The sequence below is a fragment of the Gadus chalcogrammus genome, chromosome 15 (assembly GCF_026213295.1).
Source record: "Gadus chalcogrammus isolate NIFS_2021 chromosome 15, NIFS_Gcha_1.0, whole genome shotgun sequence".
NCBI lineage: Eukaryota > Metazoa > Chordata > Actinopteri > Gadiformes > Gadidae > Gadus > Gadus chalcogrammus.
Window position 1 is genome coordinate 4,585,321 of NC_079426.1, and position 23,884 is coordinate 4,609,204.

Genomic DNA, 23,884 nt, shown 5'->3' on the forward strand with positions numbered 1-23,884 from the left:
TTTACATTCAGACCAATAGGAATGGTGGTTTGGTTGACTACATTTACATTTCAAACCAATAGGAATGCTAGAGTTTGTTAGACTAAATTTACATTCAGACTACAATCACATTCGAACCAATAGGAGTGGTAGAGTTTGGCGGCGTGTGTCCTGATAGGCTGCAATATTTGGACAAAGGATTGCACCCGACATGGGTAGGGGGAGTAACCGATTGGCTTAAAGTGTAAATCACGGTGTTCTACATCCACTGTGCTTTCATCAGCCAAACGGACAGGTCTCATCAGGCTCTCTGATAGGCTTCCAGTCATGGAACATAGAGTACAGCACCAAAATGCAGAGATTGTCGTCGATTTTCTCCAGTCTCCAGTCACAATGAGGAGCAGGGCCAATGCATCAACTGTATTTTACCCTGCGGCATTCCCATAATAGAAACGCTTCATGCATACAGGTTGGGGTTTTCCCCGGGATTCCATTCCCGACACACAGATCAGTCAGGTCGGCTGTTATTACAGACGACTCGGGGAGCAATAAAATAAGTCAGCTGTGATACTGTACAGATTCCATCGAGCCTTGTGGGAGTCTTATTGATATGGAGTCTAATTTGATTACACTTATCTCTTTCCCCCCCAAGACAAATCCCTGACAGCAATGCAGAAGATGAGCTTTATATTATAATATCAGACTGTGTGTGTGCATGTGTATGTGTGACTTTAAATCAAAGCTGGCTACAGCAGGTACTTCCATTCCTCTCCATCTCCGACAGACGTGTACATAGGTACACGACACGTATGTGCCTTATCCACGGTCCCCACCTGCTCAAACTCCTCCAGATCGACCTCTCCATCTCCGTTCAGATCAAACATCTTGAAGGCAATCTCAAAGTTCCTCTGGGGAGCTGGGGACACACAAAACACGCGCACACGCACACACACACACAACACAGATTGAGATCGTAACACAATGAATTGGATGTAGGAAAGAGTACACGTCAGATTAGAGGTTTAATTCCGGGTTTAATCCCGACTCCCTTCCGAAAATATAAAATATAAAATATCTAGATCGGAGGGTGTGGACAGAATCAGCTCAGAAGCCGACTACGGAGCCGTGGTGGGGCTGAGGTGTCAGGCTCAGATCAGCTCATCTTTGAGAATATGAAATAAGGCTCCCAGTGCGGCCTTCTGTCAGTCTTCTCACCCATCATTCACCCCTCCCACCCCGTCCCCAGTTGGGCCTTCTCGTCCCTCTGCATGATGAACGGCCGAGTCAAGCCGCCAGGACGGCAGCCCTCCGACTCTTAAGAGGGAAGGGCAGCCCCCCGTGTTATTGTCCTTTATCTCACGTCTAAAACAAAGCGCTCCACACTCCATCACCATCCAAACACTGCTGGCCCGACTTCAGACGCAGACGAGGGCCAGACGTATCCATCTGAAAACCCCGGCCGCCTCCCAAGGACACTGCGCCGGTTCTGTTTTCCTTCCACCTCCTTCAACTAGCCCAGCTGCCACTTTTGTCCAAACTTATTGGCAACTTTTGTGGCCCCATAGGGTCCATCAACTCTGCGACTTTTATTGCCTCGCTCTATATCAATTTCGTTTGCAGCGGGGAAAACGGCGAGAAAATAATCGTTTTGGACTGAAATGAATTGCTGCAGGTTTTAACCACCGACCCTTCACAGCACGACCTATCTGGCTAAAAAAAGTATATCTCTATGGATGATAACTATACAGCCTTCATGTTGACGAATTGAGACCGGTAACCCAGAACGGGCAGAACGGGAGATTGGAGTCCCCTTTCTTCTTGGACAGCTGGTACTGTATGCTGAGTGGAGCGGGCCCCACTGGCGGTCACTTACTGGAGAGGACGGTAGTTAGGAAGATGTAGTCGGAGAATGAGATGAGGCCACATTCTCCCAGCGAGAAGAATATACTGTCCTCGTCCGCAAACTTCTCCCGCTCCTGGGCTATCTTCTGCTCACCAGAGCGGAACGCACAAATGAGGGAGAGCCAGAGAGAGAGAGAGAGAGCGAGAGCGAGAGATTGCGAGCAAGAGAGAGAAATATAGTTTAGAACATAATATGTATGAAGCATAAGGAGCCTTTTTCTTACCAGGGGTCCCAGGGGTGATATTTGGGTGAATCTAGTCAGCGAGAGGCCCCTGGCCCCTGGAGTGTGCGTGTTTGATGTAAGTGTGTATGGTTGTGTGTGTGCCTGAGGGCTAAACTCGTACATCGTTTTTTCCAATGACTACCCGGCCCGGGAGAACTATGAAGAGTTGTGCGTTAGTTACACATTCAAAGCGTGCTGACCGGAAACAGTACAGCTGTCATTGTGCTAGTGTATAGAGACTAGCGTAACTGTCATTGGGCCAGAGTGTAACTGTTGTTACTCTGGCACACGTTGCAGCAAACTTAGGATTCACATAATGTATCACTCGGGGTATCTTTATGAGAAAACAGCCCACAGATTAGACTACCCTATAAATAGTACATTAATTAGATTTTCCCAAAACTTTCTCGCACTCGATACGAAAACTCCCCTTTTCTGCACGTTTTTTCCTCCCGGAACTGATCAATGGAAAAACGACGATAAACAAGATCAGCTAAGCTCAAACCCACACACCCAGCGTCACACACACACAAACACACAACAACAAACACGCACACACATAGCATCTCTACACATGTTACACCAACATGGCAATACACACCCGTTGATACTAATTCACTAGAGGGAACCACACACACACACAACAGGACAGCTAACACTATCATGCAAGTGCTGCATACACATGAAGCCAGGGAAGGGCAGGCGGCAGGCGATCACGTACTCACGAGGTCATTTAAGAGGAGCTGCTGTACTCACAAGTGTTTAATCGACATACAGAGCCAACACGATGTCACAGAAAGACTGTGGCACAAACACACACATGTACACACAAACGCCATCGATACACAACCACGTTGATTACATCGAAACAACCCCGGATGTATTAATACACAGCAATGTTACTATTCATTGTCGTGACTCGTTTCATCCGCTCTCACACACGCGCACACATACACACACACACACACTAAACAGCACTATTTTTGGTGACCATGTGTATATCCACAGCATTGCATGAGAGAGTGTCTTAATCGCATGCACATCGAACACTTGGGGTGACAACACTTGAGTCACAGAGATCAGTGCCCCCTCACTCCAAGGGGAGGGGGAGGGAGAAGGGGGCATAGTAATACACATAGTAATAGGGATTAGATAAGGGAAGGAGCATGCATGGGGGGGATGGGGGGGGGGTCACATGGCGTTACCTCCGTCTGTAAAAGGGTTCCATTTCACAAGGAGAGGAAGGGAGGAGAAAACAATTTTTTGAGTTACAGTCAAGAACGACCTCCGCCATCTTAGGCAGGGGCCTCTGGGAACAAAGAGACAACAGTGCCTTATAACAGGCACACACACACAAATACACACAAAGAGACAACAGTGCCTTATAACAGGCACACACACACAAATACACACAAAGAGACAACAGTGCCTTATAACAGGCACACACACACAAATACACACAAAGAGACAACAGTGCCTTATAACAGGCACACACACACAAATACACACAAACACACCCGCCCTTACAACTGGAACACAACGGGTTTTTTTTGGTGTGAATATCTAGGATTATACTTCTACACACGTTTGGTATAATATATCTCCCTGCATTCACCATCCATCATCTGACATATCTTTATCGCGATACTTAAATATATGATGGAAATCAATCAATCAATCAATCACATTCCCCTATGGGCACCCATCTCCTTCCCCCCCCCCCCCCCCCCCCCCCCCCCATGATATACTGGACCCGTCAGAGCACAGGGTATTGGTTTACACATCATCCGCGGCGCCACCGCCATCCCACTTGAGCCCCATACCTCCCCCGATTCAAAGATAGAAAATACACTTTCCACTGTAACATTAATTATGGATGTTCTCTTCATGCATAAGAGGTGGAGAGGGAGAGAGGGAGAGAGAGAAAGAGAGAGAGAGAGAGAGAGAGACGACGGGGCGAGGGAAGAAAGAGAGGGTTATTTCTGGCAGCAGTGCTCCTGTTAAAATATGCAAAACGAGGAGAGAAAAAGAGAGAGAGAGACGAAAGAGACGACAAGTGGAAGACGGTTGTTTAAAGCCGCTACGTGACGGTTGTGCATGTCTGTTAATGCGTGTTTGAGAACGAGTGAGAGAGAGAGAGATAAATGGAGTGTAAGTGAGCGAGTGAGAGCCCATAGCCCCGAGACCATCGCACTACCAAAGACAACGCAGAGACACAGCTCCGACCGTGACGCCTCCATCCCTCGGCCCCACCCCACCACCCACAATCACAGGAGACCAGACCACAGTGGGCCTCATTATAATGATGATCACAACAGTGGCACAGTGCTATTACAGCTCTCTGTACCGTGTCAAGGACAACCCCCCCCCCCCTCAGCCCCTCTCCCGCCTCCTCCACCCACTGGCTCCCAAGCCAAGTTCAAGGAGAGGCGATCCCAGAGATCAGAGCTAAACACTCATATTCAGTGGGGGGAAACCGACGCCACAGGCCTACAGACCCGCACACATTGACGGCAACGACAGCCTTCCAGCAGTTTCTCAATGAAATTAATGTTCCCTCTCTTTCAGATTCAGCCATTGCCCTGTGACTGACGGACTGAGAAATCGACCCTCACGCTCTTTTGGCAGATCTCCCACACACACTCACGCACACCCACACACGACACACACACACACACAAAAGCGCATGTACACGCACGTACACACACAAACGCATGTACACGCACGCACACACACGACACAAACACACACACACACCTCTGCATAATGAAAATGCCATGCAACGTGAAGCCCAGGAGCATGTAACGATTGAGTGAGCGCAGTTCTGGGAGGCATGCTCTCTAGACTAGAGCATTTCTCTAATCCGCAGAAGGCATTTCCCGCCATGCCCCAAAGTACGTGGGTCATTAGCAATTTTAAAGTAATAATTTCCTCCGAGACACAAGCTCTGCCTTCAGTACCAACAACATTTCGCTGCAGACCAGCCCATGTGCTGGTGCTTGTCTAATAAGCAAAGGATCTACAAATGGCTGTAATCCTAATTGTCGCAGCACTCAAGTTAATTAAACAGCACTTGGCTGTTGCCGAAGCCGACATATGTTTGCTGCGTGCCGTGTTTGTGTCCGGCGGGTGTGGGCGTATTGCGTAGGCGTTTGAACCAGGGCTGTAATAATTAAAATTAAGCATTGTTGGTAGAAACATCAGCAATGAATGGCGAACATCCAAACAAAAAAAATGCATCAGAGATTTTCTCTGCCTTCACACGCCGAGCTGAGCTTTACTTATTGACCGGCATGGTGAGCAAACTGCCAGCTTTATCAGTGCTCTTCATATTTCTTGACAAAATTACAGTTGTTGGAATATGTAGTGCATTCCAGTGTTCAAGGCAGCTTTTGGGCCGTCAAAATAGAAAATTGGTTTTAAATTGAATCATGTTTGCATCTGTCGACGCCTAGTGCCAACACATAAGCACATTAGCCCTTTTCCCCATCTTTGCTGGCATATGTGTGGGTGCGTGTGTTTTCATGTGCGCGAGTGCGTGCACGTTTCCATTTCTGGACCTGTCAGTCACAGTAGAGCCGGCCCTGTAGGCTGGGTCCAGTTTGACGGGGCTCTCCACAGCACTGCCACAGCACCAGTGGGAGCTGGGGGGGGTGCAGAGGGAAGGACAGAGCTGACAGGGCCCAGGCCGGGCCCCAGGCAGCCAGGGTCGAAAGGGTCAGACGGGGCTCATCCGCGGTGGACATGGGGGGGGGGGGACCAGGAGGCAGCTCAGCGTGGCTGGAATAACTCCCCTCCTAAACTTTTAGCGGGAGGTCGCATCAAAGGAGTCTCCCATGGTGAATGCAGCCGGCAGCTCGCCGTGCAGGAAGGGATGAGTCTAATTTCTGCTCATTTCACTTGAGTGGATTAGAAACCCTTTCCAGCCACACAACCCGCCATTCGGTTCGGAAACCCGTGTTGCGTAACAACTTGCGACGGGATTCAAACCAAGTCGGCGTTAAAACGCGCGGGGGTTCGGCGATATTACAAAATGATTCGGTTTCTTTGTATAATAAGTTGTGCAACGTTATGCAAATCCAGCTCCCCCCCCCCCCCATTTTCAGTGACTGCAGACAGAAATGGGCCGAGGCTTTTATTGCCACATCCCCGCGTGCCATTATTGCTTTGATGGGCTCTGTTATTCTGCAGCGGGGATGAAAGGCGACGCGTACATCGCACCGAGTCGTCCATGAAACGCACCAGACAGCTGGTCGAGCCGATTGAAATGGGATCCTCGTTAATTCGACACGACACGCCCTGCTATTCTTAATATGGGCGAGGGTTTGAACGCAGACAATCGAATATAGTAAATATACCATTCACCCCCTTTTCACCCGTGTTATTTCTCCTCCCGCCTTCATTATGGAGGCATGGCCTTTATTAATGGAGCTTGACCAGTTGTGTCCGTGTGCTGTGTTTTTTGGGGCCCTCGGAGCCAATGGCAGGGTTGGCTGGGCAGAGTGGCCGCTGTGGACATCACAAAGCCTCCTGTAATGCCCCATTCCCCTGCTCTGTCACACTTAATGGCCCCAAAGCACCCCGATAAGCGGAAGCGTTTAGAGGAAGGTGAAGAAGTGGGAGCGGGGAAACACACACCCTTGGCACACACCTTTCACCGGCCCCGTCCAAGATGGCGGACCGGGAGTCAAGTGGCCGTTAAAAGGGCGGATTATTTAACTCGGGGGAGACGGGAGGGGAGGGGAAGAGACTGCAGCCAGGCAGACAGAAGTATCTATTTTCCTCTTTGCTGGGCCCTGTGGGGCCCCACAGTGGGCTAATGGTCGACGCCTAGACCGACCCGGTCTCTGAGATGAAAACCTTCACTGCACAGAGAGGGGAATGGAGTCTGCCACTCCCGTTTCTGTCTCCACGCCACTGTGTGGGAATCTGAGCGGATCTATATGCAGTGCAACGTATACATGTAGAGTGAGTGTGCGTGTGCGTGCATGAATAATGGCTGCCCTAAAGCAGCCCAGCCCTTCTCCTCCGAGTACAGGTGTGTACGCGTGCACTACTCGTGTGTGTTAAACTCAGTGGTCCAGAGAGGGCCTAACGGGAAAGGAAAGCGGCAGGTGAAGCTAGGGCTAGTGACTGACAGGCGGCGCCGTGACAACAGAGGCGGACGGGAGCGGGGGCTGCTCTGGAGTTGCTGTATCTTTGGCAGGGACTTAAGTGGAAAAGGGGGGCAATGACCTATATAAGGAATCCTGCGGAAACGAGAGGAAGAGGAAGAAACTTGAGCCAGCGGGTTGGAGGATCAGGCCTGATCAGGCCAGGTAGGGTATCCCTCCCCCCCGCCAGACCTCCTGGAAAACCCACCCAAGAGTAATACATTAAAGCAAAAGGGAAATACTGAATTAGCCACGGGTCACCCCAGGGGTAGCGAGCAGCAGACGGGCTGTTAATAACGGGTGGATAATACTTTGGGGCGGAGTGGGAACACCCAAAAGGTATCCAAAGGCTCTATGCCCAATCGACAGAGATGGCCCATAAAGGGCACCAGAGGTCCCAGGAGAGAAGAGACGGTCACGTGGGTCAGCAGACCCCCACTAGGTACCCCGATGTACTGGTAGACGGTGAGAGGTATAGGCCTTGGTCTTTGTGTCTGTGTGTGTCTTTTGTCTATTGTGTTTGTGTTTTGTGTTTATATTTTTGCACAAGAAGGAATGAAAAGAAAATTGGATACACCAAAAAAAATAAAGAGAATCAAGTGAATAAAAACAAGATGGAGAAACAGAGAGAGAGAGAGAGAGATAGAGAGAAAGAGAGAGAAACGGAGCGAACGATGGTGAAACCGCCAACCGGACAGCAATCGCAGGCCAAACCCTGGCCCCCTCTGAAACACAAGGGGTAAACACGACGGTTGCCGTGACATCACGGCTGTAGAAGTCTCCCGTAGCATTCCTCGCGAGCGACAGGTGTCACGGGACACAGAGTCACGGGACCCTGCCATGGCAGCAGCAGCTGCGGCAGGACATGGACCCTGCCACAGACTTGGTTCTAAGGGCAGGCACACACACCAAAAAGTCCCGATGCTACAGAGGAACATGCTCCACAGTAAACATGCAGTGCTGAGGTCCAGGGCAGTCCAGAAGGAGGCGAATCAAGCACGATAGCACGACTAGCTCCCATTAGGGGGCCAGCTTCCAGCCATTTCCTGAGTCCAGACCGCCCTGCGATGCCTCCATGCGCAGATAGGGGGCGCCTCCTACAACTACTTTCCCCCGGTCAGGCACAGGCATTGAGCAGGACATGCTGCGGGGTGAGCGACAGCGCAAAAGCATGAGGGGGGGGAAAAGAGAGAGAGAGAGAGAGAGAGAGAGAGAGAGAGAGAGAGAGAGAGAGAGAGAGAGAGAGAGAGAGAAGTTTAGGAGGTAGGAACAGAACAAAGAGGAAGAGAGCTTTGCATCAACAGATACAAGTTAAGCTCCTCATGAGGGACTTCGTATAGCCGCCCGTTGCATCTCAGCTTTCTGCGAGACCCAGCGAAAAAACAAAAGTATAAGAAGACGTTTCAATAATTCAGCAAGTTCAATTCAGCGAGCGTAAGGCAGGCAGCTGTCCTCACCCAACCATACAATGGCAGTGGAGCGGTTTTGGAGCAATTAGTGTGCGTATTCAATGCACACAAACAACACAACACAATAGCGGGCGACGGCCTCCCTGCTATGGACAGGACCGGTTATGGCTCGTCTTTTTATGGGCCTGACCTACAGTCTAGAGTTCTTATTATAACAAATGGCCGCCGCAACAAACTCAATCAGCCACTCGGCCTGGCGCCTATAAATAAATAAAGTGTGTAGTCTCCCATTACACTTTATGTAACTAATAAAAGGACCGAAGCCTATATTGTGTACGTCGGTGTGGCATCGCTGGCCTACTGCTCGTCTCTTCTCATTATGGCACCGTTCGATCCCAGCCCTTTCCTCTCCTCATGGAAGAATGAAGAGAAATGTGAGGCAGCACTCGCGGCTTGCTTCTTGGCTTCTTGGCGTTATACGCGTTTAATCCATTATGTTGTGCCCTTTCTCCGACGTGCTTCTAAAGTGCCAATTGTGGAAATGGCTCTGCTTAAAAAAGACTTGAAGAAAAATGGAGAAGCTGAGATGCAATACTCGGGAGAAGGGCTCCTTGGCTCCTGGGCCCTGTTCCCTCTGGTTCAGAGCGGGGGGGCGGGCCTATTCCACGCCCCCCCGCTCTACACACCACCAGCACGGGAACAGGGCAATTGAGGAATAGAAAAGGCAGAGAGAGCCAGAGAGAGCCAGAGAGAGCCAGAGAGCCAGAGAGAGCGAGAACGACAGAGAGAGAGAGAGAGAGAGAGAGAGAGAGAGAGAGAGAGAGAGAGAGAGAGAGAGAGAGAGAGAGAGAGAGAGAGAGAGCCATAGTGAGAGAGCCATAGTGAGAGAGCCTGAGAGAGAGAGTCAGAGAGAAAGAGAAAGAGAGAGAGTCAGAGAGAACGCCAGAGAGGGAGAGCCAGAGAGAGAAAGAGCGAGAGAGTACAAGAGAGAGAGAGGAGTAGGGAGATCGGAGGTGGGTGGGCAACTATGTACACAGTGCAGTATTGTCATTCAGGGGCACACGCACGCATGCTGTTCGGCACGCGCCTCATACCTGCCAGAAGTCCTGCAGAGAGGGGGGGGGGCACAACCGCGAATGGGATGGGAGGGAGGGGGGGGAGGGAGGGGAGGGGAGGGAGGGGGGGGAGCACATGGACGGAAGAGGGGGGTGAAGTGATAGGTAGAGAGAGAGAGAGAGAGAGAGAGAGGAGGGGGTAGGGGGAGACAGCCACAGTAGTTGATGGGGAATGGTTACCACGGATGGGCGGGAGGGGGGAGGGAGGGAGGGAGGGAGTGGGAGGCGGAGGAGGAGAGAGAAAAACGGTGGGATTACTTGTTATATGACGGCGAATGGCGGCCCTCAAGAGCAAGAGAGACCAACAACTGTTAAAATAATAATCACAACGGGGAGGGGGGGGGGGGGGGAGTCACATGATGAGCGAATACACACGTCAGGGGGGAGACGGCACACACACACACACACACACATAATAGCACACACAAACACGGTTATGTATGTGTGCTCTGCAAGGGAGGAAAACATACACATTGAGTAAACACAACACTACATTAAAACAACAATATAAAAAAAGCAATACATAGATATGGTTTACCATAAAACCACATACACACAGTTTAATAATGTGGTCTACTCTGAGGGGGAGGGGGGGGGGGGAGGGGAGGGGGGCGGTTAGGGGAAGGAGGTTGCAACCTAAACAGTTTTCTTACACATTGAGCCGCCCATGCGTGGCATCACCGTATGGAGGAAGCTGCTGTTGTCTAACTCAAACCACAGCCAGCCACCGGGGCGATGGTGGGGTCATTAACGGGATAGTGCTATTTGACTCCTGCATACGCCGCCTTACCACACACACCCGCCTTTGGAAGTAAACTATTAACATGCAGGGCTGATACGCCGGCCTCACTGCGGCCGCTGTAATTGTATGCTCGGGATAATCGCTCGCTGAAGTGTTTTAATTTTAATTCACGTGCGAGTGGCGTGGCGTGGCTTCACGGGGAAAGCACTGGGGCGTCCCTCTCCTGCAGCCAGCCCCGCAGTTGCTACTTAGCCAATCAGGCGGAGGCATGTGTCAGTGGAGGGGAAGGGGAGAAGAGCCCTCCAGAGGGAGAGAGGGGGAGAGAGAGGGAAGGGGTGGGGGGGAGGACTAGGCTGGAGCTAGCAGGTCCTTGAGGCGATGTGGCCGTTGCAGGGAGAGTCCCGGGGAGAAAATCAAAGCCATAGATCAAGTTGCACTCCCTGATTTGACTCGCAAAACCAAGGCTGCGCAGAGCCCGGAGATATGGCCGCCATTTGCATAGCGCTGACCACAAATCAGGAGTGGTCCGTTGTAGCGACGATAGATCGTCTTCATGCCGGCTGCCCGCGGATGTTGATGGCCTAACAAAATCTGCCTTCACGTCTGAATTAGGATGTGATCCAGTAAGGGGGGACGCAGTGTGAGATACAACCTATAATAAAAGCATCTCTGCCATAGTAGGGCGAGCCTGCGTCTGATTATGTGCTTGGAAACGCAACGGGGCATGTGCCGATGAACGGCCGGTGCTAGGGGGGGACGTGGCTGAGGGCCGTGGGGCAGAAAGGCTCCCGGGTTTAAGGAACAGGGGGTGGAACGTTGCGAAATGAAAATCAATAGGCGGGAATGGGAGGGGAGAGGTTGGTATTGGATGACGGTGTCGCCACAGGGGGGCCGAGTAGGTCCAAGGTTCACCCTTCTGTGGTTGCATTTAAATAGGTCATTACAACTGATGACTAATGTTCGGAGGCCCTCTTTTAATGATTAAGTGTGAAGCCACACCTAATGTTGGTTGGGTTCTCTGTACCGGCTGCATTTTTAGAACTCTACTAGTACCAAACATTAATTAAAGCAATGATTTGGCTCCCATTGATTCCCAAGGACAACATTTAGTTTGTCCTCACCATGCAGACGTTTGACGTTGGTTGGGTTTAATCACATTTAAAGAAAGGAGAAAATATTTATATACTCAAGAAAGTTTAGATACTTTCTGGTGCAAGGGGTAGAACTTGCTCTGCACCACCAGATCCATTTCTTGGCTAACAGCTGTTTTAAGGAAGAACATAAAGCGAGGGGTCTAAGGCAATGACACCCCAGAGAAGAAGTCTGCAGAGTAACCGTTAGGAAAGAAATAATTACTTTTTAATAGAATTTCTGTGTTGCAGAGTATGGGAGCCGGTTAGGGGGCGGGGATAATATCTTATTAGTTCTGGGATTTGGACATTAGAGGAGATGGTCTCCACTGAGGGCACGCCACTGCCATTTTGGTGCGATTTATCCTTGCTCTAGCATGACAGAAGGCGTGTCAAGTTGTAAATCACCAGAGACACATAGCTAAGCACTGCTGCGGCTATTTGTCAAGGGGGCTCTTTGGTGGTATGTGTGCATAAGGAGTTGTTAGTAAGGCTGAGTATTTGTAAAAAGTATTTAAATTTGCAAAAGGCTAGTGATTATCTGTATTAGACTTTTGTTCAGTTTTATTCATTCTAAATTTTTAAAGATTTTATTTACCATCGTCAAACTGAAACGTTGAGCCCAGCAATAAAGCATCTTATTAAAGTTAATTGATCGTTTGTTTAAATTATTTATAGTTGGTTTAAATGACCACATAACATGAAAATAAATAATTAGGAGTAATTAATTGAGTAGTAAAGTAGAAGTTAAGAGTCTAATAAAAAGGGTAAACATATTTGATGATATCCATTTATCAGCCATGACAGGAAACAGCAGCCTCCACTTCCTGCCTCACAATTCCATTTAAATGACTTTGGTCTCTTGGCAAAGCGCCAGCAGCCGTCCCAACACAAACAAGGCCTACAACTGGTTTGATGTGTTGGGGAACAGAGCGAAAACCCATAATAAAATATAACCACAATGCAGCAGAATATTGTCTTGGTAGGAATCCAGTCAGCCATTAATTTTGGAGAATTGAGGAAAAACCAACGTGATTATGAAAGGTTTTTTTAATGAGTTTTGGATTATTCCGCTCGGTATCCCCTCTCTGCTTCCACATTGCAGCTTACCTTGCCATCGTAGCGCTTCACCATGAACTGGTCCAAGCCCAGACCTGTAATTAGGAGAGAACGACAGAGTGAGCGAATGACACTTACACACAAAAAAGTACAAAAAAGTACAAAAAAGTACCAAGACCAGCATTTTATAAAGAGGGCACCACTTTAAGATTTGGCTTTGGCTGAAATTTGCCTTTTTCTTTGCTTCGTCAACGGTCACATAAGCCAGGGTAAATTCATAAACTGATTGAAATTCCTAACACTTAATCCATAACGCAAACAGAAAAAAATCCAAACATTAAATAATAAAATGATAAACGGCAAGCCAGGGCAACAATAGAGGAAAACTTTGCACAGCTGCTGCTTTAACACAACAACATGTTTTTAATGTATTTTTTAAACGACATCCATGTTTTCACTTTAAAAGAGCATTACCACCGATCTTCACAGACAGCCACATGGCCCCGGGCATTTACTTAGAACTGGGGGAGACCCATTTCCATGATGTCATTAGAGTGACTCGTCGACATGTGCCAGAGATTAATATAAGCAATTTACAACTCATTTCCATTCTCCAATTATCCCCACCACACTGCATTCAGCTTTCATTAGTCTGATCGTTTATCGCAGAGAACTTCTAATGCTGGATATATTTGCTGGATCGCATTTTCTTAGCGCTGATGTAAGTGCGCGGTTCAGGATTTAGATGAAGGGAGGTGACGCGATCCACCGTAGCTCGGACAGGAGAATGCACTTGATGAGCTTGCCAGAGCAACCTAGACTAATTTATTAACAGTGGTGATCAGAATTAAAAGGTTAGAATTATATATTCCCAAAGTCAATGTCTTTATGCCGCATTAATAGAATGAATAATGTATCAGATTGGCCGTCGGGTCAAATTAGGAGGTTAATGGTCGTTCACATATTGTATCTTCCTCAATCCTTCACATCCATTTGATTTGACTTCAAAAGTCCCACACCCTTCTACCTGGGACCCCCGCGGTCATTGAATAGAGGAGGGAATCCCTCTTTAGTCGCTGCTCCTAAGCTATTGCGGCTTTACACACAGCAATCATGACACCATTGATTTTGAGCACCTTACTTTATCGTTCGGATGACCTTACTTTATTATTCGAACAGCCATCTCCGGTTTGGTATATCTATACATCCAACAGATTGAAAGATTTCAAATGTTCTGCTCCCGGAGGGAGAACATCCATTCAATAAAGTGCGACGTACACCGTAGGGACTTTCAGCTGTAGAGATCTTTAATCTCTATAGTGCATGTATTCATTACATTTAAAAAATGTCCCCATGTTATTGATAAATTATTAATCCTTTGGTTATCCATTGGTACACAATGACATTGAGATTTATCTGGCAAGGTGCCCTGGCCAATGCTATACATAGCATACTACATACTGCTATTGGTGATACTCCACATTGTGATTGAAGTTCAAAGAGAAAGATGAAGGGTGTGGACAGCGGACAATCATGTTCTACAGTATTTCGTGTCTCAGTGAAACATATCTTGTTTTTCTTGCCGCACGCAACTGCGTGCGGCAAGACAGCCGCACGCAGTCCACCGACAAACATAAATTTACCAACTGAAATTATACCCATAAGTTGAAATGAACCATTTGTATGCTACTTAAATATCACATTATATTGTAAAAAATGAACACCAAACACCTTTCTTTAGTTGAGCATATCGGGTGTTATTTAAAATAAAGTGAACGTCTTCTAATAATTTTACGATGGGTAGTCAAGATCAAATGAATTGACAACATGAATACAACATCGTCTGAAGCCCTTTAGTAAATGCATCTTGTTGTTTTTTTGGAAATAAATTCCCTCAGATATGTATTTGCATCATCGATTTAAAGGTGTGACTTGGGGAGTGTGCAGTTGTCCATTTTATGGCCGTCACTTGCTATTATGCTCAGAATAATTAACTAATCAAAATCAGTTGCAGTTCCAAGTCTTGGAATTGATTATCATAGTTAAGTGGATTGCAATAGGCTATAATTTCCTTGGGTATTGAGGAAATATCTTCCGATTGTACTGAAGACCTTGTAATCAACGTTTCTTTGAAATTTGGATCAGGCAAAAACCGTACATGCGCTAATAGGGGTCAGGTCGTTGCAATTGCATCAATCAGTGCAAAATCTCAATTATTCAAACCAAACGCCAATGGCACAATGACTATCTGTACACCAAATCAGAGTAGATCGTTAAAAAGGATTAATCATCGTGTCCGGGCTCGTTCATAATCCTTTTATCGTTTGATCATTCATTGATCATTTCATTTTCATCTATTTCTAAAAATGAGATGCCTCACTAAATGTTAGTAACACAGGCCAAAACTTTGCCAATAGGTAGTTGATAGACATGCTGCAAAGTGGATGAGCATTTCAGACCATTCCCAAATAATGTGTAAAATATCACAAACATACCGTTATAGCCATTATTGATACAGATGTTGTGGACACATGGACATGGAACTAATATGAAACTAAATAATAACAGGGTCCCAGTACCTCATGCTAGGAGCTCAATTAACGAGGCCAGGACTCTTCGGCTGAATGGTGCAATTAGTTAGCTGAGACGGAGGAGGAGTTGACCGCCTGCCAATAAGATGCACTGCGGCCTCTTTTTGGCGCCTTGTTCTGCTTATGTATGCCCTCCCTCATCTAATCCAATGGATCTCGACTCAGCGTTATGACATTCATATCGTTTTATAGGACAGGGCTTGGAAAAGGGTCACACACAGCTTGGAGATGGGTGTCTGGCCAATGCATGGGAGGCACTGTTGATGGAAGAAATTGCCACCACGGCGGCAGATTTAGAAGGCACTCAGGTGATGGAAGAGCAGATGCTGCCAGACAGCAGAGACGTGACGAGCCCGACCAAGATATGATTAGCGGAGCACATCGCAACAGACGGCTGCGTCGGTGGCTCCAAAGACGGAAAGGTAAAGTGACCGCATAGGCTAGCATCGAAGTTAGGAACAGTGCACGGATGTAGAAGATACTCGTATGCTACAGAGAGTGTCAGGGTAAAAGGCAAAAGCTGGTGCAGTGATATCTATGTTTGTATAAATATACACATATATAATTATATGCGCACACATGCGCACAAGCAGAGGTGATGAAGTAGTCAAGTGTCGCACTGTGGCGAACACGCCAAGTTCAGACCAGTTGCCTTCCCAAGCACTCCACAGCTTATGATCAGATATCTCTCGCCATATCTGCATGTGACACCAAGAATGTGCTTCGACACGCTCATTAATACACCCACTGCCGCGTCCTATTTCCCCCCCCTCTCCCTTCACCGCACCCGTCTGCCTGGCCTACTTTAGAATCAGACCCTCCCGGAGTGGGTCGTCCCCTGCCAAGCTGTCCCTGAATGCTCTCGACATTGGATGCGTAGGGAGGAGTCACATGACCTGTACATTGGACAGGGCGATGGATGATACCACCGACCGAGGAGGGGGGGGGAATCGATCCACTGTGCATTGCCAGTGGGGTACATTACGCCCTGGATAGTGGGGCCCATAAATCACCACGCTGCATGGAATTTCACTTGCGCGTGTGATTACACATGGACATACACACAGGCGCGCGCACACGCGCGCGCGCACGTACACGTGCACATTCACACAGACACACACGCACGCACAGAAGATGTATTCAGAACCGCTTCAAGGCCAAAATGAAAAGCATAAAGTCTACTTATTTGCAAATGAATTGACTTACTTTTTATTTAGCATAGCTACATTGTGGGTACTCCAATTTGCATTCATAATGTTACTGTATTTGTACTCTCTTGCTTGATTTGCACTGATCCTTTAAAGCAGGCAGACCAGAACATCTCTTCGGGGAAACATAACGAGTGGCCTTATGGTATATCGGCGGACGGGACCGGGACTCACTCTCAGGCTGCTTCTCGTTGGGGGTGATGGAGCGCACAAAGTCCTGGGGGGTCATGTACACCTCGGGGTCTCCGTGCTCGCTGATGACCTTCAGCGTCGCAAAGTAGCGGAAGATCTTATCCGGGGTTGAGTACGCCCTGATCCTGTTCTCATACTCCATCACCTGGCAGGCAGAGGGGAGAAAGAAAAAAATAATTGACTCATTAGTCACACGTCAACAGCGTTTAGATCCAGACAACGTGTGGATAACAAAACGGGAGCAGCATTGGTTTGGTTGCGATTCAGGGGTGAGAGGTCTCCCCCCTCCATCTATCCAAATGGCTTCAGAAAGGTAGGACGTCAATCCTGCCCCGGGGAGAGAGGGTGACCTTCCAGCCCCCCCGACTCCATTAGTACATCAACATGAAGGACTAAATCTATCTCCCGTTTTACCGTCTAGCGGGGCTGACAGGTTAACCTCTGGGGAGATCTCGGTCGCTCCCGGGTTATACTATGTCATTTGGGGAGAGTGAAGTAGATATTTGGGAATAAATCCCCCAACAGCACAGTTCAGATCGGCCATCGCTCAAATCAGGGCATCATGATGGAACACAGAGTATTGAAGTGGAGTATCACATGAAGGGACGGGTCATGGGGGGAGTCGGCCTCTCTCAAACTGGAGTCTTATTATCAGGTCTTTAAAGTCTTAATTTGGCCTCTTGATCACAAAGCATATTAGCTACATCATTAGCGACATAATTCCAGTATTGAGACTGGTATTAGCCGCTCTGAAATAGAAATGGCTGGCACAGAAGCAGCCATTTCTAATTATAGATGCAGCAATGGCATTTGACGTCGACATAAAAGTGTATTGTTTTGCTCAATCATGTAAGGCATAAAAAGGCCAGCGTGGCTAATTATTTGTCGGGTGCTAAAAGTCTGTGTAGGATGTTATCGGTTTTGCTGTAGCTCCAATGTGAATTACACATTTTGACAATGTTCTTGCCAAGAGTTTATCGCAAAACAATTCCTTAACACAGGGTGCAGGTTTAAAACACAGTCTAGGAGAAAGGCTCATGATGTTCCCTTTAAATTTTGCAAGCAAAAGAACATTGGCATTATCATTTTGAATTTCTCTCAGATGTAGGGAGGCTGTATCTTTATGTAATTTACAATAAAAAAAATTCTCATGATTTCACAGGCCTTTATGCTGGTCTCAAATTCTTTGCAGAAGGCATTGGCCTTCTCAACAAGATTTGGACAATACCGTATGGATGAGGGCGTTAGGGGACATTTGAGAAGAGGGGTTTCAACGAAGGCCTGATCGATTAAGGGCATGAGCAGCATTGAGATCGCTCTCATCTTCCACCCATCTCCTCAAATGTACAGGCCATTGATCGGGGCATTAGCAAAACCGTAGGAGATGGAATGTTCACCAACTAACTTCAGGTTTTTCCTCTTTATAATGTTTTTTGACATCTGACATACTTTCCCCATTGCGTAAGACATTCATGAATATTTACTTTTTTTCTAAAATAAACACAAAATGCATCCATGTGATGATAATGGGGCAGAGGACAATTTTCCCACAACACAGACACAGACACACACACAAACACACACACACACAGGGTAAAACTTCATCAAAGTGCAGCATCTCAGGGACACCTGCGATAGTGCTTGACAGACGGAAAACGCACTCAAACACATACAGATGCGTGCAATTTACACTCAGTGGACAGTATTCCATCAAAACTAGGCACTCTGTCTGACACAGACCTATATCCACCAAGACAAGTACCTACCTTACCTCAACTTGGATTTGCCACATAAGGGCAAACATGCTTTCAAATATCAATACAATTTCTGGCAGGTGACTGCTGTAGCCGCCAAGTTGATTGCTCTATTCATCTGCTCAATTCTCCAACGGCTCTTTTTGTAAATCTAGGCGCATAAGGCTGCCATGGCATTCAAGGTCTGGTTTGAAACATGGGGGCCTATTGTAACATCTCGTGACTTTCTCTAGCCCTCTTGCTGTTAAAGTAACGTGCCATCAGAGACACACGCCAATCCATCGTCACAGGCTAATTAAAACTGTGGTACAAATGTTAGCAGGTGGCACATATGAAAGTAGATTAGAGAGCAATTTCACAGCGGATATTGTTTGCAAATCTTTACTTAAGGTGCCGTTGTGTATAAAAAAAGGGTGGAATCTAGCGGAACGGACTTGGCAGAAAGGGAATATTATATTCATAAGTATATTTTAATTAATCTAAAATCCCATAAAAGAAAATAAATTGCGTTTTCGTTACCTAAGAATGAGCCCTTTATATCTACGTAGGGAGATATATGCACCGCCATGTCTCTATAGTAGCCAAGAACGTACAAGCCGTGTCTCTAGAGAGAACACTTTTATACAAAAAAGTATTTTGGACCAAGAATTCTAAGATGGGGGTCGTTGTGAAGGGGCGTTATAATAAGCAATGCTGTATATGAAATGCAACACACACCATGCCATTTTACTCTAAGTGTCCTACTAGCTTAACCCTCTCTTTGACGCGACATTAACACCTACCGCTGGCAGTACGGACCTCCACACATCTACACACACCGTGGTGTTATCTATAGGCTTTCTAAAAGCTTAACTCTCTCTTTGGCACGGCATCAACAACAACTACTGGCAACACGGAGCCCTACACATCAACCCACGACGTGTTGTTAGCCTAAAAGTGTCAGGGAAGCATAACACTCTCTCGGACGCGCCAAAACCGAACAATACCAGCCATTAAAGGCCGTTACAGGCCAGTACAGGCCAGTATAGGCCAGTACAGGCCAGTATAGGCCAGTACAGGCTAGTACAGGCCAGGTAGGCATTGGACAGGGAGGGGTAAGGGGGGGGGGGGTATGTGACTTGTGACCACCACCTCACCGCTAGTGGTCACATACAGCTTAATCCCCGCAAGTTTATTGGCCATAGATTAAGGCTAGTTATGAAAAAAAACGATAAAATACATTGTGGAGATAAATTAAACAGCAGACGACGGAACCGCCTCATGTTGATTGCCTATTGATTACCTTGCGGTCGCGGAATCCAGAGCGGATCTTCTTTTTCTTCCCCTCGCCGCCAGCGCCGCCCTCCTCCTCCTCCTCCCCTCCCTCCTCCTCCTCTCCACTGGTGGCCTCCACGGACTTGTCCGACTCCACGTCCGATTCGGCGTCCTTGGGGAACTCCTCGGCCTCGGGCTCCGCCCCCTCGGCGTGACGGACCGACGGGCCGGCGTCCGCGTACGCCCTTGGGTGTCAAGACCACAGAGACGCTGGGTGTCACTTACGCTGACCACAGGGTGTCCCGTGTCCACGGGGACCGAAGAGGTTAATGGGTACATGGGGATATACATTTCTCTGTTTGGCCCCAGAGCCGTAAGGGGGGAGTAAAAGTGTGTAAAAGCCTGGATGCCTCGCTGAGAAGAGGGAGTAGAGAGAGAGTGATAAAAAGCGATGATGAGGTTGGAGGGGAAGAAGAGCAAATGGAACGACAGTAAAGGAGCGCTGTGTTTTTCTTTTCTGCTGTGTCATGTTGTACGTTTGGGCATCTACCTCGGGCCAACTGTCCGGACTGAAAATTGCCGTTATAAGAATTAAGATGACTTCTCGGAGATTGCAGGTTTGAGGCCGTATAATTCAGTTTTACGAGACACTGAGGGAACACGAGGCAGGGAGCGTTCTCTCCTCAGCAGCCTCAAGACGTCCAGGAGGTGCCATCCATCGCACAGCGCCCTGTAAACACCGTCACTGCGTCTTTGAAGAACTCTCACCTCATCCTGACACCATTTGTGCAGTGAGTGCAAGTTAAATTAACACGCGACTCCGCTGTGATAGTGTGGATCATCACAAAGCAACGCTGCATAGGGGCAGTGGCTCAGCATTTCATGACCAACCCCAATGTAGCGGACAGCAAATAAAGGTTTGTGAATTTCAAAGTAGGACAGGAAGTGAGTCTTGTGTGTATGTGTATGGATGTGTGTATGGATGTGTGTATGGATGTGTGTGTATTTGTGTGTGTGTGTGTGTGTGTGTGTGTGTGTGTGTGTGTGTGTGTGTGTGTGTGTGTGTGTGTGTGTGTGTGTGTGTGTGTGTGTGTGTGTGTGTGTGTGTGTGTGTGTGTTTCAGTGTGTAAGTGTGTGCGCATTGGAAGAAAATGTGAACAACCATCCGTCTCCCCCTAATTGCTAGTGAAAGGAGCCGAATCGGGTGCCTTCATACCTTGTCCAGAGCAGTCCTGTGCTGGCCGATATCCCTGTGACCCCAGCCAGGGCTGCCAGTATCAGCCTCCGTCGGCCCTGGGTCCGCACCGGCCCACTGTGGTAGCGCCGAGACATCAGGGCCAGGCCCACAGAGGCCGCCGAAAGCGCCCGCAAGCGGAACATCCTGTGAGTAGAGTGACAGCCCATGGAAACCGAGCATCAGTCAAGATAAGGGGTAGGTGCATGCTGCAACAATGTTCAACATTTTGTTAGACTGTTAGAACTAAACTCTAGCACGGGTGGTTCTGCTGTAAAGGAGCCAAACTATTTAATTTTTTCTGGAGATCTGCCTTTCCCACTGGAGACACTAGAAATAACCCAACATAAATCGTATTTAAATTCACCAAACGTGTGCCCTGCCACCAAAACTTGAATTCTTATAAAGACAGTGATGTAATTCATTAGTGCCACAACCGAGTGATTAGGAAATAAGTGGGCTGCTGCCCTCATAGTCTGTTGATTTCCAGACTTAGAGAAAGAGGAGCTCCATCATTCTCACAAAAAAAAAGAATGATGGAGTAACCTTGTATTACCCATCAATATTACATGTGGCTATTAGGAGAGTCTTCCCCAATTTAATCAGCAAGATAAACATGCAAAAACAACATTGCTAATTGGGAACATTCAGTGTTCCGTGGCAAAGGGGACTAAGGAGGTCTCCTGAGTATGGGACTGAACGTGCTTGAATACGCGCTCCCTTCTTTCAATCTTTCCAAAGTCACAGACCGAGGCCTCTAACTGAAGTTTTGACATCAACCGAATGGACTGAAATCACTAGGAACTTTCTTCAGGCGTTCAAGCTAGAAATCGAAACAGTTCTACATCTGACATTTACAGTGTCGGCATTTCTGTCTACAACATTTAACGATAAGGGGTGTTTCAGGAGCAAGTTTGGCAACATAACCATCAAATCTCTCTCGTTTAACGGAGGTGTCAGTCAGTTTGGAAGGCTTCGCTCTGTGCAGCATAAAATCAATGTGCACAACCGAAACAAAATAAATTATTAGGATATGTATAATCGATACAACACAATGCATCCTACACTATTGCGCGGAGACAGCTCTATTGCATGGAGTATACCAACTGGGGTTCAGAAACATGTCTAGAGAGTGGGATTCATTATCTTCTAGCAAGCTTTGTACTGAACCCATTCATTTCCAGCTGATGGGGGATTTCAACTGTCTGTTCCAGGGAAAATCATTTCTGGTGTTGTTTTCAACTGAAAGCACAAATTTTTGCCCATCAGCCCACCAAAACGTTTCAACACGGAGTCCATGGAGTTTGGGAAATGTAATGGATATCCACAATGAAAAGCCACATGTCAACCTATAGGTTCAACACCATTATCTATAATGGTCATTGGTCAGGCTACAATCCCAAATTCTCAAGAGCAACTTCACATGATTAGCTTTTAATTAGGAGAGATCATTCATAAGACAGGTAGCCACTGCAGACATCTTAACCAGAAAGCTTAACCTAAAGTTTGCAAGTCAATTATCATATGGTTTTATTCGAAGGCTTTGAATTCTCTGATACATGGAATAGTGAGTATGGGGTCAGGCATTTTTCCAACAGCCTACAAATAGACAGGAACCATTTTTGTTTGAACCCATAACGTCTGATGGAAGTCAGACACCCAGCCTAACTCTATCATCCTGCCACCAATAATAACCACAAGACATGTCACCTGGGAGTCAAACCGCAGACACAGTAATAATACACTATCATGCAGCCTCCAATAATAATACAACAACCATAACACATTCTAGATGGAGGGGGAGCTTTTTAATCTGTAGTAATCCTCATTCATATGAAAACGTAACTGGTAGCATTAAGCTGGTACGTGAGGGGTTTGTAGTAGGCGTTGAGTGATACATAAAGAAACCTGCGGAAATATCTGACATTCGGGACATGCAGTCCTAAACAAACTTTGCATACAACTTAAACTAGAAGTTTGACGACTGTATGCAATAGACTAGGGGGATACCAACATGTCCCCCCCCCCCCCAACATCTGCTGGGCTGACAACAGATAGAGACACACACTCCTGCAACACACTACATTGCAAAATATGCCTTGTATGTCCCCACCGGATATCGTATGCTTCTACCAAGTGTTCACAATAACAATGTGAGAGATGCCAAAGCCAGGACTCACTCTCATGAAAAACGCAGAAGTGTATCGTGATATTGATTGAGGACCGACATGGTAACACATCAGCACACGCTGCAGTATGATGGACCTATACATGCACAGTATTCTAACACATATATTGTATGTGGTTGACTCGGGTGTCTGCCTCGCTTTAGGTAAATTAAGAGCATTACATGCCTGGCAGGACATGTCATACAGATATTTAAGACCATCGCAGATGTTAGCCTGCTAGCAAGCGAAGCAACCACTCCGTGATAACTGTGAGAAGAGAAGAGGTCATTTCGTGCATCATAAAATCGCATGAGCAGTCGAATATACGCATGGCGTGGGTTACTCACGTTTATGACAATAGGTTAAACCAAATATAGAGTTTCTTCGAAGTGACAGAAGATGCGTTTTCTTCTTTTCGCACTTCAACGACGAGTCCAAAACAACAGTTCCGTGTTACAGAATAAGCCCCGCCCCCTGAAAACGCCCCTTTCTGCATAAAGTGCCTTGGTTGGGTGTGGCCATAGGCAGTGGGACTGGCACACTATAAGCACATGCATATTATTTATAACAAGTGAACATTTAAATGCATTTTATTAATTATGTGTTAAAAGTTAGGCGGTCAAGATTGCTTGTGTTCTCACAATCATTAAAGCCCAAACAGAGCTACAATAAGTATGAGGGACAGTCAAGTGATGGTGATTCTAACAGTAACAGCGGCCTCACTTTGATTTCACCATTGGGCCTATCATCATTATTTGGCTTTATTCTTT

General features: G+C 47.3%; 1 protein-coding gene across 2 annotated transcripts in view; it reads right to left on the bottom strand.

Annotated features, from left to right (window-relative positions):
• The window catches only part of micu1 (mitochondrial calcium uptake 1), a 33,011-nt gene extending 9,381 nt beyond the window's left edge, over positions 1-23,630 (bottom strand). The window contains exons 1-8 of one of the 2 annotated variants that reach the window (XM_056609156.1): positions 23,462-23,589; positions 20,929-21,093; positions 19,741-19,957; positions 16,687-16,849; positions 12,765-12,808; positions 9,762-9,773; positions 1,853-1,967; positions 813-895 (exon numbers count right to left, since the gene is read on the bottom strand). In XM_056609156.1, the coding sequence (XP_056465131.1) occupies positions 813-895; positions 1,853-1,967; positions 9,762-9,773; positions 12,765-12,808; positions 16,687-16,849; positions 19,741-19,957; positions 20,929-21,092 (798 nt within the window). In that variant the 5' untranslated portion in view covers position 21,093; positions 23,462-23,589. Of the gene's footprint in view, positions 1-812; positions 896-1,852; positions 1,968-9,761; positions 9,774-12,764; positions 12,809-16,686; positions 16,850-19,740; positions 19,958-20,928; positions 21,094-23,461 lie in introns of both variants that reach the window. The other variant, XM_056609157.1, reaches the window with a different exon arrangement.
• Between the last annotated feature and the right edge of the window lie 254 nt (positions 23,631-23,884).